At 37.5% G+C, this 21,243-nt stretch overlaps 1 protein-coding gene and 1 long non-coding RNA gene across 7 annotated transcripts in view; both read right to left on the minus strand.

Moving 5' to 3' along the window:
• lrch2 (leucine-rich repeats and calponin homology (CH) domain containing 2) overlaps positions 1-20,034 on the minus strand; it is an 85,912-nt gene extending 65,878 nt beyond the window's left edge. For 5 of the 6 annotated variants that reach the window (XM_079606206.1, XM_079606210.1, XM_079606207.1 and 2 more), the window contains exons 1-5: positions 19,731-20,026; positions 4,286-4,430; positions 2,496-2,622; positions 2,310-2,415; positions 1,974-2,110 (exon numbers count right to left, since the gene is read on the minus strand). In XM_079606206.1, the coding sequence (XP_079462332.1) occupies positions 1,974-2,110; positions 2,310-2,415; positions 2,496-2,622; positions 4,286-4,430; positions 19,731-19,983 (768 nt within the window). In that variant the 5' untranslated portion in view covers positions 19,984-20,026. Of the gene's footprint in view, positions 1-1,973; positions 2,111-2,309; positions 2,416-2,495; positions 2,623-4,285; positions 4,431-19,730 lie in introns of all 6 variants that reach the window. The other variant, XM_079606208.1, reaches the window with a different exon arrangement.
• Positions 1-21,243, minus strand: part of LOC306996212 — a 1,114,438-nt gene that overhangs the window by 1,033,710 nt on the left and 59,485 nt on the right. The gene's annotated exons all lie outside the window — the stretch shown is intronic.

The raw sequence follows: 21,243 nt of genomic DNA on the forward strand, positions 1-21,243 counted from the left end.
ACGTTACTGTTTTAACGTATTTCTATCAAATAAATGCAGCTTTGGTGAGTATAAGAGACTTCTTTCAAAACGTTTTTGTTTTGTTTTGTATCGCACCACATACATACATAACAGACAGACATTATATTTAGTCAATATTCATTCTCATGTAGTAGATATTCACATTAAGTCTAATGCAACAATTTATGTAAGATTGGATTTATGGGCATTTCACACGGAAATTAGTTCAGCTTGTCTTTCATAAAAGATAATAAGATAAATAACCTTTTTTTTTCTGTAATGTGCTAACATTACATCGTCAGCACATTATTACATTACATTAATCATTGACATAATTCTTCTTAAAAAAAGGTCACTTGACTGGAATCCACCTGTACTTGCACTCTCTCTCTCTGGGTGCATTGCATTTCCCAGGAAAAACTAAACAGACCACAGAACATTCCAAACAAATCCAAAATTAATTTCAGTCAAGGGAAGAAAATGCTGAGCTCCACAACTGCATGTCTGAGCAAGACAAGCCAAAGTCAGGGAAAACATGATTTTTTTTTTTTATCAACTTATCAGACAGAACAAAACGTTAAGCATTTCACGTAATTGTTTAAAACTAGATTTTACAGATGAAGAGGAAAAAGGACCAAACCCTTATCAACAGCTCGCATTTCATAAAACGCGAAGGACAAAATGCTGATGAGATTAAATCTGAGCGTTCAGAACACAGTGCTTTGCTAATGCAGTGACTAGAACAACGTAATCTGCACATCATCACACCACACCCTCTGTGAAACAAGAATTTTATCGTTTGATTTACTGCCCACAGGTACAGCAGCATGTGTCTTCTTTTCAAGCAAGAACAACACTGGAGAAACTTGGGTTAAGTGCATTGCTTAAGGGCACAGAGTGACGGCTGATGGGTCACATGGATCCTTACAGTAATCAAACTGGAGAATGTAAAAATGTGTGGTGGGGTTAGGGCTGTGACGATGGCAGATTTTGAGATTTTGAGTAGCCTATTTATTTACACAAATAATACACTATCAGAGGTGACTGTTTAGTCCCAAAGTGTAAGACCTCCTTTGATCAGTCTGCTTTCTCTGTAAAGGGGCCAAAACTCTGGAATGCTTTGCCTACTGATTTAAAACTAGAGACCGATGGCAAAGCTTTTAACAGAGGACTTAAACAATGGCTAAAAACCAAACAGCGGTGCTCGCATGAATAACAATGATATTCTCTGACTCTGATGCTTCTGCTTTATAATTTATGTATGCAATTTGTTTTTTCTTTTCTCTGTAATTATATGGTATATTTTAGCTATCCTTTTCTGTTAGTATTTTTAGTATTACTTTGTTTACTAGTCTTGTTACTGTATTTTATTTCCAAAAGCCTCCCGTGGACAGGTGTTGAAAATTAGCATGTGTGCTAAAACACTTAAACAAATGCATATGGTTCGTCTAATGTAATTGTATGTCCATGTCAAATAAATAAATAAATAAATAAATAAATAAAATAAATACACAATGCAGAAATTATGCTTGAAATGTGACTCAAACTTTAAAAGTTCACTCAAATTGAAACACTACAAAGTCAATAGAAATTACACAAAATTTTGGAACCAAACCAAGTTTAATTATATTTCTCCACAAAGATAAATGTGTCGTCACATTTTAATATGCTAATTTGCTGCTCAATAAACTTTTATTACTATCATCAATGTTGAAAACAAAAATATTTTGTGGACACTGTAATAGTTTTTTTTTCAGGACTGTTTATGTCATTTTTTGAGGGGACATTCCTATGTGGTACCCCAAGTAATATTAGAAAATAATTTAATACCATATTATTGCATCAATATGCTCGATATTTTATGTATTTTGCAATGTCAGCCACTGGATGGCGCCAACAATCAAGCAAGGCTTCAGCTTCAGCACCACACAGGTGAAGAGATGCACAGTAACAGAGGAGTACTACTGAAATACCTGGGCGGGAGGAGACTGCATGGGGTTGTTGTCAAGAACGATGTGCTGTAACTGCTTAAGTTTGCGGTAAGATATGGGAATCTCAGTGATCTTATTACAAGAGAAATCCAACCTGATCAACGGCAGATGAGACAATTCTGTGAGAAAGAGAGTAAAGGAGAAAGAAAGGGGAAATATAAAGATGTAATGAGAAATTCCTTCCTATCTCAAAGTAAGTAGCAAAACTAGCATAAACATTAAACGTGTTGAATGTGAATTTATATCCAGAGAAGCTTTAGCAGTTTTATCTGATTGATGCTTCTGTTGATATATCGGTCTTTTTGTATGTGTCTGTACCATCTGGTAACACTTGTAGCCAGTTTCTTCGTATGTTGAGCTCTCGTAGCGAGAGTAGTTTCCCCATATGAGCAGGAAGCACCTGGATCTCATTACAGCTGATGTCCTGAACACAGAAAACACATGTACTGTGTATATACGAGCATCTCATATACAATAATTACACGTGTATTTTCAAATACTGACCAGTTCCATGAGGTCTTTGGCCTTTCCGATCTCCTCAGGAATAGACAGGAGTTTATTGTTGCTCACCACAAGCACTTTCAGAGGAAGAATGAAGAGAAACTTGGGGAGAACGGACAGCTGATTTCGACTGAAAACATCAAAACACAAGGATTAGGTTTAACAGTCTATCAATAAATACTATTTAATACCATCTCTCACTTTAATGAAGAAACACCCACAACAACAAAATTAAAGCTCTTACAGTTGCTGGACAAAAATACAGTACTGGTCAGTGGTTTGTGGCTGGTAAGATTTTTTTTATGTGTTTGAAAGAAGTCTCTGCAGCCTCACCAAGGCTGCTGTTAATTTTTTTTTACCAAATTTATTTGATAAAAAAATACAGTAGAAACGGTAATATTGTGACATATTACTAAAAATTTAAAGTAATTGTTTTCTATTATAATATATTTTAAAATGTAATTTATCCATGTGATGCCAATGCTGTATTTTTCAGTGTCACATGATCCTTCAGAAATCATTCTAATATGCTGATTTGCTGCTCAATAAACATTTATTATTTTTATCAATGTTGAAAACAGTTGTCCTGCTTATTTGGATACCATGGTGAATTTTTTTTCAAGATTCTTTTGCTGAATAAAAAAGTTAGAAAGAACAGCATTTATTTGGAATAAATTATTTTGCAACATTATAAATGCATCTTTGCTGAATAAAAATATTCATTTATTTAAAAAAAACAACCACTTACTGACCCAAACAAGCTGCTGAAAATTCTGATTTAGAACCGAAGTATTACATTACATCTTGTAATTATATTTCACAATGTCAGTTTTTACTGTATTTTTGGTTAAATAAACAGCCTTGGTGAGCACAAAGTTTACTTGACAACAATTGCAGTCGATTCCAATGCATATCTATGGGTCTGAATTTGATTTAAAAACGGTTTCAGTCAAAAGACATATAAAACTCATATTTATAAATTGATCAACAGTCCGAGCCCAAGCGCGATTGTTCCCGGCGAATCCGTGCATCATTCGTTAATTTGTTTTTTTATTTAATATTGAAAGTAGAAAAATTAAAACAGTTCCTTTTTCGTTTTTTTAATTTTTTTTCCGAAAAAACCCCCGAAAAACAAGAATTCAGGTTTATTTTTCATTTTTCGTTCTGAGGTAGAAAAATGAATTAACAGCTTGAATATTCGAATTCTACACGTGGGCGGGGATGAAACACCCCTTTCCTCTGATTTGTCAGCCGAAGATCAAACTCATTTATTGCAACTACATTTAATCTTTTTCTCGTCAAACAACCAGACTAACGAATGGCTCGACACAACCCGTACCGGGGAAGAGCCTAGACAGGGCTTTTTTCTGTGTAGACCAGCAGTTCTCAAGTGCCAGGGTCCGTGAAATAATTAGCTACCAACAATGACTTGGTCCCACCTCTGCTATCATCCCTTACATGTGTTTTATTTAACTAAATACATCATAATCAGCTAAAATGCATGCGCAGGTCACTTTACTTCCTGAACAAGTGTGCACCCGAGTCCGTGTTGCTTTCACATTTACGCGAACCGCGGCACGGTTCGGGAGCAACCGAACTCAGACCACCTCCTACGGCAGTCTCGGGTTCGGTACCCCAGTGCGCACCCGGGTCCGCATGACAGCGTTCACATTAGCGATTTTTCATGCGAACCGTGCAACCCGTTCCGAACTAAACTGCCACTGTGAAAGCACAGAAATAGATGAATTATAATGAGATGTTACCAGACAAAGACCTCATAGTGTGGGTGTTACCTGATGTTCAGGTAGGTGAGCATCTGTAGGTTTATAATGGCCTCTGGAATGACCTTTATGCAGTTGTGATAGAGGTTTAAAGACTCCAGCGGCGCAAACATACAAACTTCTGGAGGGAGTTCACAAAAGCGGTTTTTCGACAAGTCTGTAAAGAAAAAGATCAATTAAAGTCAGTTTAATGTGGCGATTAAGTATACTGTGAACATTTTCAACTGAAAGATACACACATTTACAAATTAATAATGCATGCTAGTATACTGCACATCCAAACAAACAGGAAGTTTGAAGCCCCTGTTACTCAGGAAATGTCTACAGAATGACTAAATAATTGAATAATTAATTGGTTGATTAGTCTGATCTATAGGAGTTTCACCTTATCGGACATTGACAAAGCAGCAGTGTAACACACACACACACACACAAACTACAAGAGAGAGAAAATAAGAGAGATAATTATTGATTTGTCAAGGCAGTACATTTAATTCAGATGCAGTGTGAAGAGCTCCGTCACAAGCTCTACTGATGTGACACCTAACGAAAAAACGGCTGAGATTCACAACAGTGAAATGAATGTGACTCGCTTTTAATTTAAAAAAAAAAAAAACGTTCAAAAGAAATTATTAAATTTAAATAAATGCAATTACACAACAGTTAGTCAGTTAACAGTTAGTCAGTGACACTTTCTTTGCCAGTTGCATTATTATGCCATTAGGTGGCGACAAGTGACTTATTGAATCAATTATTTTTTAAATAATAACTTTCATAAAAGCTTACAATGACATTTAACATTAAACATAAGCCGAACAGATATTGGGGAAAACGCATAACAGATCTTCAAGTTTCAAGTTTGTATTTATTTATATAGCACATTTAAGAACAGCAACCAGGGCTGACCAAAGTGCTGAACAATACACAAAATAAAGAATAAGGACAAACCACACAATCATTACAGAAACTTATAGTGAATTAAAAGCTAAAGAAAAAAAATTGGTTTTAAGAGAGGATTTAAAAACAGTTCGAGATTGAGCCGCTCTGATGTAAACCGGAAGGCTGTTCCACAGCCTAGGGCCAGCAATCGCAAAGGCTCTGTCCCTCTATTCTTCAACCGTGATCTGGGGACAGCCAAAAGTCTCTGATCACCAGACCTTAGGTTTCGTTTGGGATTGTGTGGAGAGAATAGCTCAGACAAATAGCTCGGTGCCAGATTATTTACGGATTTAAAAACAAAAAGAAGAATTTTAAACTCAATTCTAAAATGCACAGGTAGCCAATGCAGATCTTACATTGTAAAGAGTGAAACATTAAATTCTACAAACAAATTTTTCAATATAAGAGGTCTTATTGAATCATACTCAAATGATTTGTTCAAAAACATTAAATCATGATAAACACACACACACACACACGGATATAAAATGTTAGCTCTCATCCTCAGACATCAATCTCTCAAAAAAAAAGAAATACCCAGAATTATAACAACTTCAACCGATCAGAGCTGAGTTGTCATTACTACAGTGTTACCATGAGAGCAGACATGCATGCAGAAGAAAAGTCATGTCAACTTCCTCTATAATTCACATCCCCTTTGAAAAGAGAAATGTGAGAGAAATATAAAATACTGTAATATATCAAAGCAGACTGAAAAAGAAGAAATACAAACAGAATGGAAATGATATCATTTCAGAATATTCTTTTGGGCCTGTTATAACATCCTTCAGGAGTTGGAGGCCAAATGCCAGCAAAGAAGAATTCATTCAATATTATGGGTTTGGCATTTGTCAGCCAATGAGATGCAAGTTAAAAAAAAAAAACTATTTGATTGTGCAGCGGTCGTTGCCAACCTGAAACTGTGCTGCCTGGCAACTCTTACAGACTGGAGCAGTGTTGCTTGGCAACCGTTACCAACCCAAACTGTGCTGACTCCACCTCAGAAATTCCTCTTGAACAGCCTTCAGTTGGCTGATAAGAGAGCGGAGCAGACTCACGTTAGTTTAGCAATCGGGCTTCAACATTGTCAACATTTACACAACATGCAACATTTCACTTCAAATGCTCAAACGTTTAAAAAGATCAGTATTATACATACGTTTATTTATGTGGTATAATTTTCAGATGTGTGTGTGATCATGTGCTAGACAAAGTAAAAATCTTTATGAGGAACTGAGGAACTGAGTCTGTGTGATAGTCAGAGACAGACAGACAGAAAGTCAGTGACTGAGTGAAGAGAAACTTAAAGAACCAGACTGTGAGGAACTGTGTGTGGACAGGTTTGGCTATACCTGTGAGGGTCAAATGTCCTCACATCTATAGTCAAATATAACGACAACCGACTAATGAGGACATTTTACTGGCCCTCACTGGTTAAAAAGGCTTATAAATCGGCAAAACATGTTTATTTATTTATTTATATAAATCTAGTGTTGTACATATTTCTGTAATGGGTATGGTTTAGAAGTAAGAGCAGGTTTAGGGCCATAGAAAATATTATTAACCTGATATAAAATCAATGGAAGTCTATGTAATGTTCTCACTAGTGAAACAAATGTGCGCGTGTGTGTAAATGACTGTGGATACTGGATGGAGATAGGAGAAGCGATAGAGGAAGCGACAGAGGGATGAATTGATGGGAATTCCTTGAGACAGCGACGTTTCTAATATCAGCTCAGCATCTCAAGCAGTAGTTTTGTGTGTGTGTGTGTGTGTGTGTGCATCTTTTGGCACAAAACCAGGGAAAGAGAGCTCACTAAAGGGAAATTATCTCATCTTTTTTTTGCAACAAGATTTTATATCTATCAGCTATCATCACTTATTTTGATCACTCATTTTTCACATTTCTCCTTTCTTTTTGTGATCTGTCTTTTTTTACTCAAACAATACTTAGACTGAGACACAGCTGTTTAGCAGAAGGTGCCAGACCCCCACCGTACACACACACATAAATGAGAAATCAATGTGCTTTTAATGCATGGACTTAAGGCCAATGGAGATGATACGGGCTATCAGCAGGCTTCCTTAATGTCTTCATGAGAGGGATAGGGCTCATGTTTCTGACACACACACACACACACACACACACGTGCACATACACACACAAACACACACACACAGACACCATGTGTTTCATGAATATGATAATGAGCTGCATCAGAATATTTTATCCGTCTTCTTTATATTTGCTCTCTTAGAACAGATTCTCAACCCTGTCCACTGTAAACATAATAATAATAATGATAGATTGTATTTGATTGCTGCTGCTACAATGAATTTCCTTTGTGAGAAATTAACAAATTCTCATGGACAAAACCCAGAAATATGACAGTTCATAGAGAATTCAAAGAGATCAAAAAAAGGTTGAATGAAGATTGGCAGAAAGCATGTTTGAGCTTTAAAGGAATAGTTCACCCAAAACATTTTATTCTGTCATCAATTTCTTTCCCTCATGTTGTTACCATAAACCCATAAAATGTTCATTTCAAGACTAATTAAGTTATTTTTCATATTTGCCCACTCTAGGTAATGTTTAAATAAAGCAATTGTGTCTCATCAAAAGCCTTGGATTGAACTGCTCGATAGATAGATATGGATTACTTTTACCATATTTCATGAAGCTTGAAAATGTTGCTTACCTAAATTTTTAATAGGATGAACAAAAATGCTAAGACTATTAAACATATCGTAATTTGTGTTCTGAAGCTGAAGTGAATTTCTGCACCACTAGAAGCATCAAACAGAAATGCAAAAAACATCACCCTTTCTGAATACGATCAGACAAGGCCGCCATAGACCCTAATGTTGCTGCGTAGGGCTCGTCAGCATGCGCACACACAGCACATACACAGAAATCATTCTCACACAACCTTGCTTGAGCAACAGTCCCAGCACGTTTGTAGTGAGGTGAGGTGTTCATTTTAATTGACCCACCCTCCTTCAATTCCCATGGAAACCAGCAATAGATACTCACAGAGTGACAGGTTAATTAACAGGAGTGGGGAGGTTTGGTGGTGTGTTAACACATCCACACAACTTCAACACCATCCACATTCCCACACTAACCTACGGCCAAATACACAATCACAGTGTGACAATCAAGTCTTTTACATATTACAAGATTTCTATTACAAAAAATGCTGTTCTTTTGTTTTTTCTATTAGACAAAGACTCCTGAAAAAATGTATCACGCTTTTCACGAAAATATTAAGCAGCACAACTGTTTTTTTAACATTAATAATAATAATAATGTGGCGTCCCAATTAGCCTACTTATACTGTGTGTAGCCTACTCTTTTTGTTAATAAAAGTAGATACGTTTGAGTGCGTGAGAGAAGCTTTGGGGCATTACTACCCGTCAAAAAATGGTGCTGTGTCGCATAGTCATTTGCATTCTGGCACCGTAAACTGGCCTGTCAATCTTTCCATCACAGTTAACAACCTTATATAAACAGTCCACGTTTTATTCGCAAATTTGCATTACCGGTACTCAATTCTTTTAACCATACTGACGAGAATGTTGATCTGACAGTCATGGGCCTTTCATGCTGAGAACTTTTTTGCATAATGATGCATTTAATAGTTATTGGCCAAACGTATCGATTTTATTAAAAAATAAATATTCTTCATCAAGTTATATATTGACAATTAATAACAAGACATCTCTATTTAACCCTCGATGTCATGTGCATCCACCATGTTTTTTTGTTTGTTGTTTTTTCTTGTTTTTAGTTCTCCAAAGCGAGGAGGAGTGCGCACAGATCCACATTTCGGAAACAGTAAACCATCCAACTTCGGGACACATTTACTCTAATTTCACATACTATATAGAATGGAAACTTCCTTTGCACATTGGGACAGAAGGTAAGAAATATCTCTTGAGCACCAAACGATTTTTGAAGGACAATGTGACACTGAACTGAAGAGGGAGTCATTTTAATATATTTTACATTTTAAAATATATTAAAATAGAATACTGTTTAAATTTTAACATTTTAAATTGTAATAACATTTCACAATATTACTGTTTAACTTCATTTTGGGTCAAATAAATGCAACTTTGGTAAGGAAAGGAGAGCTCCTTTAAAAACATTTTTAAAATCTTACAGACTTCAACTTATTGAGTAACAAATCTGTTAATAGGCTTCACACTCACAGCATGCGGATAATCACAATATGGCCAAATATCAGGCATGAATTTCTACGTTAGTCCTGGCTGGTTAATGGTTTGCTGCTTGTCTAGCTAGTGAATCAACAAAGCCATGCAAAGCTGGTGATGCTAGTCATTCAGCACAGCTTGTTGACCAAAGAGAACTTAGTAAGTCTAGTGGGGATACAAGCATCCAAAGCACTGCATATACTGGTGACCAGCAGCGCTGTTTTTCAGCATTCAATACTGACATAGTACGAGATTAAGAAAGAGACTGCAGTAAAAGAGGGTATACAACAGATATTCTCTTGTTCTCTGCATGTATTCATCTCATTTTCTTTTCGTGGACTTCTTAAATTATTCTGCCTGTCTCTCTCGCTCTTTGTGTCTCTAACATATCTCATTTTTGTTGCACTGAATAAATGTTTTATAATAGTCAATCTATCCAATTATTTTCAAACTGAGGACAGAGGGTGTTTAAGAGAAAGAGTGAAAAGAGTCTGAATGAAGGAAGTCAAATGAAACAGCACATCACTGTTTAATGTTTAACTCTTTACCAGGGACGTTACAGAGAAACGTGTCATATGATGCAGCATTTCCCTTTAAACACATACAGTACAACTTTGTTCATTTTTCCACAAAAATCTTTTACAGATACAGAGACAGTCATTTCACATCCAGTATGAACCTTTCTGTTAACTTAAAATTCATCACTAGTTAATCATTTAGTATATTCTGTCTTATCAATAGAAAGAGAGGGGTGTTTGGAGATGCTTGCATTTACCATTTTGTTGTTTCTGGTCATCAAGCACCATTGGCACTCTCTCAGGTGAAAAAAGTTCCCAAAGATTTTTAATTTCAAAAAGATTCCAATTTTAAATAATGGCTCGTCCCTGACCTAATGTCAATTAATGCAGATTGTCTGTCGTTTTTACTACTTTGCTTAATGATAAAGAATGGAGCTTTGTAGATTTGTTTTACAAACTTTAATGTTACATCCGTCATTGACACAGTTACCACATGTGCTCCGCAATAATTTAGAAATATATTCATCAGTTTCTTGATGCACTTAATGCTGATAGAGGCATCTCATAATGTACAATCACTGAGAAATGTCCTGCTTAAGTCATCCTTGCGATGGAGTTTCGGTTAAATAACTAGTTTTTCACGTTTCATCTCGCGCTCTAATAGATAATCGACACCATCATTACTGTCCTTATAGTGTGTACAATCGCTAAGGATTTACAAAGACTCCAGAGCTGAAATTCAGTTATGGTAATGGGCATTTCGTTTCCGACACACGCTGTATACGGTAGAGGTAGACCAATCACAACAGAATGAGCCATCTGACCAATCAGAGCAGAGTAGGCTCACGGAAATGAGGGGTTTAGAGCAAGGGGGTAATCCATCCGCCGGAAACTGAAGCTTCCCCGGGGGCCACCATTGGCTATCAAGCCATCACCTGCTGTTAGCATTCCATTGACTCCCATTCATTTTGGCGTCACTTTGACAGCAAATAACTTTACATCTGAGGCGTTTAAAGACTCCATTTGTCCATTATTTATTTCTAAAGAAACACGACAATGTATAAAAGGCTCCATTACTTTGTATCTTACGTTATGGCCTCGTAGAAGCCGTTTTTGTAAAAATAGGCTAACGATTGCGTCATAACCATGCGACTCTCTGTCATACAGACCAGAAATTACTGTATACAGGCGGAGAAACTCGCAAGCAATCGGGGGGACGTGGAGGCATAGAGTCTGATAAAGTCAAGGGAGAAGCCCATAGAGAGTGATAAAGTTGATCCTACTGCTAGCTCATGGACAGCTAATACTCACGCTCTCCGTCTCTGCGAGATTCGGAAGGGAATGATTCAGATTTCTCTCGGCACAGCTACTAGAAGACTTACAACTGTCAGACACGTTGCTCACGTCACATCTACGTCGTCAAGCTCAGTTTGAGCCTGCGCAGTACGCCTGGCGATCAGGAAGTGCGTGCTTCAAATGGCCTTCACTTTTCTCCATTGAAATCTATGGGGTCGCTGTGTCCATCTTATATACTGTCTACTATGGTTTAGAGAGAGTGAATCTTTGGATGAGTATTTTCCAAGTCTTTGAGAAATGAGGTGATGTGCAGTTGAATGAGGTGAAGTTGATTTCTTACTTTTGATGCATGTAAACCTGTTGTAGAAGACCTCGAAAACTAAATTAGGAACCTTTAAAATAGCATAATAGGGACAATTTAAGCAAAAATTATATTTTGTTAGAATTGAATGTCAGTAGTACTTGTGTAGAATAAATTTATATATAAAATCTAAATTTATATTTAGTACAAATTAATGACAGTGTACAAATTTACTGTAAAAGAAATCTGTACACTGTCATTAATTTGTACTAAATATAAATTAATTTGTACACTGTCATTAATTTATATTTAGTACAAATTAATGACAGTGTACAGATTTCTTTTACAGTAATTGCACTATTACACATTTATCCATGTAGTTACTGTAAAACTGAAATACGGTTATAGCACAGTAAATCTTAATTACAGTAACTTACTGGCAACAGTGTTGCCACTGTATTAGTGACATGAAATGTCCTTTTGAAATGTCTAACAGTGTACAGTCAGTTGAATGTCTGTTGGGGGAGCATCAAAATAAAGTATTAGCAGATATTAAGCAGACAGTCTACAACTAATGACTACTATTTGACATGCAGATGTAAAGTAAGTTACTTATAGTCTAAAGTGGACTATCGAAATAAAGTGTTACCAATAATTATATTTAGTTCAATTTAAAAGCAAAAAGGCAACCTAAAAAAAGTGTTTGCGTCTGTCTCATACTCTAGGTTCAGAATTACAGGACAAAGTGAGAGATCGGAAACACAGCAAACACTGCTCTAACATGCCAGAACAATCTCTCAAAATAATGTCAACATTTCTCAAGTCTAATTAGACACTCCATTTTGGTGTTTGAGTCTTGAAAACCAAACTTTAAATATACAGCTCATAAAAACGATATCTCAGCGGGTGATGTGTATCAGAACAACATGAAACTAACTCAAGTGATGAAATTGGATCGCTTGTACAAACAGCACAGTCAATATGCGGTTTATCTACAACGCTTGCTACAGTAATGACAAAAATGTCAGCACAACGCCAGGAGACAACGACTGTCAGGTGACATTTTTCCTCTGCTCATATTATGAAATCTCACTAAGATGGTAAACTTAAGAAGCGTGTCAGCGTGAAATATATAAGCAACATTTTATGTATGCGTGCATATATGTATTTGCTTAAAACTGCTGACTCCTTTCCTCATTCACTCTTCACTACATAGTGAATGTCACAGAAAAAAGAATGAGAGAAAATGAATGTTATCGAAACACAACTGCAGTTTGTTTGAAGCTACAAATGTCCTGAAAGACGAAAATTGGATGAAATCTGATCTGACTGTTCACACTGAAACATACATAACCCAAAATAAAGATTTCACAGCACATAATATGGATGTGGTTTGGATCACGTTAGTAGAATGAAATTTTTGTTGTATAGGTTTTTTTGCTTATCAGATTTATTTTTTAAAAACCTGTCAGATTTAAGTTAACAAACCGTAAACAGAAAAATCTGATTAACATTTAAAAAAAGCCAAGGCCAAGAGCTCAGAGTGTTTAATAAAGCTACAGTATCACAGACCTGAGAACTACCTTCAGAAAGTGAGAAGAGCTGCCTCATATCAGTTTCACTTCATTTTAAACCCTGAATTAGCCTAATTTTGTTTTAGACGTATTTCTCAATGTCGACTGCACTTAGTGCATTCATGCCTCTAGACTGATCTATCTGTTATTTTATTAACTTTTCAATGCATACTCCATAAACGTATTTTTTCTTAGTGCTGCAAAGCTTCACCACACTGTGATGTGCTGCCCAGACTACAAAGACCATGATACTGAGCCCAAGGGTTTGAAGTTGACACCTTACAGATGGGACCAGCATGTCAGATCATGTGTAATTACCTCAGTCTCTGGAGATTGCTGTGTGTGTGTGTGTGTGTGTGTGTGTGTGTGTGTGTGTGTGTGTGTGTGTGTGTGTGTGTGTGTGTGTGTGTGTGTGTGTGTGTGTGTGTGTGTGTGTGTGTGCGTGCGTGCGCATGCGTGCGTGTGTGTGTGTGTGTGTTCGTTCATCTGTGAAGGGCAGAGAGGTCTCCTGCCTACTGTCACAAGATCTCAAGACCAGAGAGTGTACATCACAGGAGGACATGCAAGGAAACTCAAGCAACACCAGCAAAATTAAGTTACGTAGTTCATCTTAAAATCTAATAACGCTGAATAGCAGAGCTCGATGAAACAGACTGTGACGGTGGTGTCACTTACCCCATGCATTTTTATGACTTGATACAACCTTTGAACATTGTTTTTGGTAAATCCACGGATTTAAATGTCACCAAGTTGACATTCTCTTTCTCTAGCTGAGTATTGGGTAACATATACAACAAAAATAGTCTGAGAAAGCTTCCCGTAAAGGTGTGTTTATGCATTAATAGCTGCATCATTTCAAGGTACTATTCAAAAGAAGAAAAAAAATGTGAAAACAAATCTGTAATTCTAAGGTGTGTGTTGGTAGCCTACTTGTGTGCATTCTGTTGTCTGCGTGCCCCTCTTGTCTTTTTTTTTTTATTAAACCCTGGTTTTGTATTTTTTAATTATGTGTTATTTGTGATATGCAATAAAATAAAATCACAAAAAAGTATAAAACTAATTAATTGCTGTAAATAGCAATTAATACAACAATATTAAAATAAAGATTCATATAAAATAACACTTATTTCATGCAGTCAGCTCAGAAAAAAAGTGATGGAAGGGCAAGGGAGTAACCTAGGCTAACATTAAAAAAAAAGAAAAAGAAAAAAAAAGTAATCTGAGAGCTATAATGTGTACTCTGAAGGGAATAGGCAGGGCTCAACAATACATACTAGTAAAATCTATATGGGGTAAGATAGGCAAAAGATACTGTAAATAAATCAAGATGCGTCATCCGTGGCATTACATTTTCCTCCAAAACATATGCAATTAATTTATTTGAACCCAAGACAATTCCACAACAAGAGTCATTCATTCATTCAGACACAATGACAAGCTATTTAAAAAGTGTGAATTTAGTTCCTGGAAACACCTTTTGCCTGTCTCGCCTCAAAATAAATAAATTCATGAGTCATTGTGATATCAAACCAGTTTGTGTCTGACCATTCAAGAGATCGGTCCTTGGAACTAAAACACTCTTTTAGTTCTTTGATTTCAATAGCTACTGAGAGCTATAGCATGCTTAGAGGAAGAAGGACTACAGTGTTCCTGGTGCTCAGATTACCCTAAAGAGACACACAGTAAAAGAGGCATTCAACACTCTGCCACAGCTATAAACAGCCTTGGGACTTCCTGCTTGTGTGCAAATATGGACCCTTTTTACTGAATTGATGACATCATCTGACTTTTTTAGTAGGATAAATATTGCAAAATAGTTAAAATCAGGCATCTCATGACATTTTTCGAAAACTTTAATCATGAAAAATTAACGGCAACTTTTAATGTTTATAAAATGTGACATTGCAGACTGAAACAAAATGATTTACTATTGTGGGCAACAATTAACTGCATCGCATAAAGAATCAACTACAGCCTCAACCTACAGTTTAAATACTGCTGAAGGGGCGGATTCTGGAATCCACTGCTGCTTCAAGGTATATCTAATGAGTGATTATAATCAAGGTATTAATCAATCATTTTCCCTTATAAATATCACATGAGTGAATGACTTCTCTAGGCTTATGAGATTTTACTTTGTTATAGAAGTTTTACTCTGAAATGTTCTGTTCATGTATTCTCTAATGTCTGTATTAAATATCTGAGAGGTGATCCAAAAAGCAACACTACATGTGCACAACGGATAGGCACATACATAATTCATATACATGCATGACCACAAACTGCCTTCTGCAAGTCATTTCCACGAAAGGCAACTTTGCACATTAATATTCTATAGTGCATACTACAGCAATATAAAAGTCTGATGATATTAAGAGAGAGAAAAAAATCTATATTTATTAACAGTCAGCATTTTATTTTTCTTCATCTTCCATTATCATTAATAAATGCCACCTGTACTTCTTCATGTGTCTACATGAAGAGAATGCATATGAAAAAAAAACAAAGTTTATTGGTCATTCTCTCTGACAAACACCTTGATTAGCCAAAAGTAGAGAAAAATCTGAGCTATTCTTTTTTTAAATAAACCCAACCATCTCACATCAAGCCAGTCTTTGTCACATCAAGATTCTTGTTCAGTTGCTCAGATATGGGTTTAGAGACGTGTGAACGTACATGAACTTTGAACGCTTCCTCAGCTACTCTTTTAAACCTCACGTCACCACTGCAATAAGGCTGTTTGTTTTTTTTGCTCACATGTGATCTGTTTTTGTCATGACAGTGTGAACAGCAAAAACCACATGCAATCTGATATTTTCAATTCCAATTTGTGCCACTTCCATAGCGTGGTACTAAATCCAATACAAGTCAGATATTTTGCAATGCGACCTCGGTCTGAACAGTAACGCAATTCATGCCAATTACGTCACTCTCGTCTCTAGATCAACATTCGTCACAATTCTGCGCTCATGTGAGTCACTTCAAAGATTTTACCTACCTGACGTAATCAAGACAGTTGCGAAAGGTAGTCAGAACTCATAAGTATTAGGCTACAGTGACAAGCAAAACATGAGGGCTCCTATCATAAATGTTTAAAAAGACAAAACTTTTTCGTATCCTCATCTTTTGTTTTTTATGTTGCCGGCGCATAAATTCGCTGGCTTTGGCGGCAGATTACACAATAAATAAACGCATAATCGGTTACTTTAGTTTTCTCCGTGTTTACTTCTGTATGACTGCGTGCACTAAATAGTTTTAAACAAAGCAGCACTAAATGGTTTAGCTCCCCAGCACTTGAGCGAGCTCTTAACGCATTATAGTCCTTAATGTCTCTTGCGATCTCGAAATTCTGGCCAGTTGATAATACTTAGAATATCAAAATCGACTGCTGGTGGTAGATCCTTTTACTATTTAGCACCTAAACTATGGAACAGTCTTCCTAGCATTGTCCGGGAAGCACAATCTGTCAGTTTAAATCTAGACTAAAACACATCTCTTTAACCTGGCATACACATAGAACATACATTCCTATTCAAATCAGTTAAATTATTATTAGGCTTCATAAATTATGTCAGCCGGAACAGGGAACACTTCTTATAACACCTGATGTAATATATATATATATATATATATTATACTTTTATATATATACTTTTTTTACAACAAAAATTAAATATAATTTTTCATGATAAAAATTTGTATGCGTGCTACGTTTGGATCAGAGCAATAAATCGGAATTGAGCACTAAGACGTAGCCCTTTATACTGCCTTTAACCATTCTGTTGATGGAATTTTCACTTCTTCAGAATTTAAAGCATTTGCTTTTAATGCACACATAAGGTATTTGCAAGACAATGGTGGGAGATTACACATTTAGCCACTGTGAACTCCAGTACTGGACAATAGTAAAGCAAACTGCGTAAGAAGGATTGAAACTGATATTGAAGATCAAATTGAATGAGATGCATTGCAATGTACTGAATTGGGACAAATGAACATAATTATGTGGATCATGCATATTCACAGAAATGTGATAGTTCATCAATGAAGACACAAATGACGACAAATAGATAAGCCGCGTTTCCACCGAAATTACCCGGAACAATTTGTCCCAGGAACTTTTTTCCCAGGAACTTTTTTTGCCCCAGACCGGTTGCTTTCTGCGTTTACACCGCGGTCTAAAGTACCGGGCGGGAAGATTATAAACTGCGCGCGACTGCTCCTCCCAGTCTGCGACGCACAGTAATCAGTTTTGAGCGCCACATTTATAATAAGTATGGAGGAGATTCAAACTGTGCTGCAGTTGTTTGTGATGTATTGCGGACATTGAATGTGAGACGGCTGGGACGAACGCGCAGAAAATTTCCTGTTACACAAATACGCGTAATAAAGCCTGAACCTCGTCGTCGGTCCAGTGTTTTTTTATAATTAAATTCCATATTTGCAGACAGACAACTCTTAATGCATGAAGCCACGAACCGCAATAGATTTTTTAAAAAATGCCGGTTAAAATAGAATGCTGCGTGGAGTCCTCCAGTCAATATGCGGCGTGAACACAACCAATCAGCATCTTCAGCGCACAAGTCCCGCCCCCGAAAGTTCCTGAACTTTGAAAAAGTACTACCTCGCCAGCAGGGACTTTTTGAGGGGGAAATATTTACCTGGAACTTCATTTAGACCCTGATCCTGCGGTGTAAACACACCGAGTACCAGCCCAAAGTTCCTAGTTCCTGGGGAAAGTTCCCGCGGTGGAAACGCGGCTATATATGCAGCTATCTTCTTGACTCATGTCATAAACAGCTCCCTTCAAAGGGGAAAACTGGTGGGAAAAATGAAGGCAAGAAAGACAGACAAAGAGAAGGAATTCTTCATCTTTACCACACTTTAACTTTAGAGACTTGGGGGTATCTTCATACTCCAGTGTTAAGTTTGTGGCCAAACAGACAATAAGGACTGCCAATTAGGTCACTGAAGCCATTGGAACAGACCCACGCTAGTATGCACATGCTACCATTTACTCAAGCCTACTCACACTGTCAAACACACAGAAACTAACAAGCACACAAGCAATCTCATTCTCACAAAAGTGAACAGATTGCAAGACGAGGATTCTCTTCTCTTTATGCAGTCATACATCTCCTGTTGAGTCAGCGACTAAGTAACTTCCTCTTATAGGTGACAGTCTGGTGCACATCCAACTATTTCCTCTTTCGAACACATCCATAGAAATCATGCACACAAACAAAAGTGCAGACAAGCAGCCCTGTACTATCAACAAACCCAATCTGTATGATAACGACCCTGACAGTAACAGGGAAACCAGTGAACGTCCAGTGTTATCTACAACAGCCACATGCTTCTGTCGGTCAACAAGCCTTGTGTGTGTGTGTGTGTGTGTGTGTGTGTGTGTGTGTGTGTGTGTGTGTGTGTGTGTGTGTGTGTGTGTGAGAATCAAAACACAAGGCTTCATATAAACAAACGACCCTTCATACAGCTAAAATGGTTTTGAGACAGCCAAATAATCACAAAAGGCCTATCCACTAGTGTAACTCGATACAGTTGAATGGGAGTGTAGACATGATGCTGTGTGTAAGGTGTGCATGAATGAATGGATTAGTGTTCCTCCTCCCACTGTCTGCTTCACATCTGAATGGCTGTTTGCTGCGGCAAGACTACCATTACAGACCACAGACACTTCCGAAAGAGATGCAGCCATTTAATTTCTAGCCTCATCTCTAGAAACAATAATGTAGCTAATCCACTTTATACTGCAATGTTTATAATAGTGCAGCCATAGTACCCAAAAGACTCTGAATTGCCAGACCAAAGATTATTTAAATCAACAATAGCTCTTAATACTAATACAAACATCCAAATCATAATACTAAACCTTAGTTGAAAATAAAATGAGTGTTTAAATTACATCCATAGCTGCTTGCACGTTGATTTACACTGAGAGGATGAAGAAAGGCGCGATAGATTAACGTTATAGAGACGAAGGGGAGCATCTTTTGTCTGGCACTACAGCCTCTAGCTGCATTTACCGACGTTTTTTACCATCCTTAAACGCCATATCCACTAAATAAGCTGTTCCCGTAAGCAAAACTGCTTCGTCAAATATAAAGGGAGCATTCTAGTTTTGTCGCGTGTTCGCAGTATAGATAGGGTGCAGTGTGGTTTCTACGGGTTTGCATGCTAAAACTTGCTGGATTACTGGAGCAAAGGTTAATGAAGATTGTCTCCATCGTTCCAGCTGAAGTGCTCTCTCTAGTTGCATTTATTCATGGAATATGATCTGAGGGGAAATGGGATGCGAAACCAAAACAAATAGAGACGCCAGTGTCATAGCCAGTATTTCTAATTCCATGTCACTCAAGCTACGATATACACGAGAGATGAAGCGTGATACTAACGGTTTTCCCTTGTACAAGCACCATGTGCACTGGCTATTGAAGTGAACACACAAACACCCATTGACACACCGCGCATATGCACCAAAAAGGCACCCACGCACGCTCTAAATGTATTTTTGTTGTCCTCCTAAAACATGAATCGTGAGAACCGGGTCAGTGGAGCACGAAGGGAGATTAGCCCACATCTGCGGGACCCACCTGCTTGTGTAGTATCGGTCAGATCGTAGTTGAGCCCCGGGTATTCACGCAGTCTTCTTCCGCTGATGTTGAGCATCCCGGAGCAGACGGCATCTTCCAGTGCGCGCTCCAGACTGCGGGCGGTGTGCAGCGGATGTTGCTGTTGCGGCTGCTGTTGAATCACGCCCGGGCTCCAGTGCGCGACGTTCAGATAATGCTGGCTCTGGAGAGCCGCCGCAGGTCCCACAGCTCCCTGACTCGCCGCCATTTTCATAAGTGAAATTATTCTGACAATAATAATAGGGGGCTGCCTGGCGTGCCGCGCATGCGCAGAGGACGCAGACGGAGGTGGGGTGGGGTGGGGAGGGGAGGGGAAGGGCTACAACTGGAAAGGGGCGGATGATTTGCCACGGATATTAGAGAAAACACAGTTTTTGTTTTTGTTTTATAAAATTAGAGCAGTATGTATTTTGTCTATTTATGTAATATTTATGTAATAGCCTACGAAAAGAATGGGTTGGTTACAGCACTTTTAAAAGCTTTGTTATAGTCATACTTACTGTCGTTTTTTTTTTTAATCTCTCAGATAATTATTGAGTGTAAAGAGGTGAAATAAAGGATTAATGACTCCTTTTAGGGCGTGTCTTACCACCTTTCATGTGGTACGGTTGCGGTTAGTGGGGTAGTACTGTCTATGGGTAGAAAGAACGGGCCACGTGCCAGCTCAAAGGCGAACCCTGGCGGCTGACTGGATAATACATGAAATCAAAATGGAAGTTTTTGGCTTTAGTTTGAATATGTTAGACTTTATTTTTATATACAGGTGCTGGTCATATAATTAGAATATCATGAAAAAGTTGATTTAATTCAGTAATTCCATTCAAAAAGTGAAACTTAATATAGTGAGTTATAAAAGTGAGTATATTATATTCATTACACACAGACTCATATATTTAAAATGTTTATTTATTTTAATTTTGATGACTATAACTGACAACTAATAAAAATCCCAAATTCAGTATCTCAGAAAATTAGAATAGCCTATTACTTAAGACCAATACAGAAAAATGATTTTTAGAAATGCTGGCCAACTGAAAAGTATGAACATGAAAAGTATGAGGATGTACAGCACTCAATACTTAGTTGCGGCTCCTTTTGCCTGAATTACTGCAGCAATGCGGCGTGGCCTTGAGTCTGTCAGTCTGTGGCACTGCTCAGGTGTTATGAGAGCCCAGGTTGCTCTGATAGTGGCCTTCAGCTCTTCTGCATTGTTGGGTCTGGCGTATCACATCTTCCTCTTCACAATACCCCATAGATTTTCAATAGGGTTAAGGTCAGGCGAGTTTGCTGGCCAATTAAGAACAGGGATACCATGGTCCGGTACTGGTAGCTTTGGCACTGTGTGCAGGTGCCAAGTCCTATTGGAAAATGAAATCTGCATCTCCATAAAGTTGGTCAGCAGAAGGAAGCATGAAGTGCTCTAAAACTTCCTGGTAGACGGCTGCGTTGACCTTGGACCTCAGAAAACACAGTG

The sequence above is a fragment of the Phoxinus phoxinus genome (genome assembly GCF_949152265.1).
Source record: "Phoxinus phoxinus genome assembly, chromosome: 3".
In the NCBI taxonomy this organism is placed as follows: domain Eukaryota; kingdom Metazoa; phylum Chordata; class Actinopteri; order Cypriniformes; family Leuciscidae; genus Phoxinus; species Phoxinus phoxinus.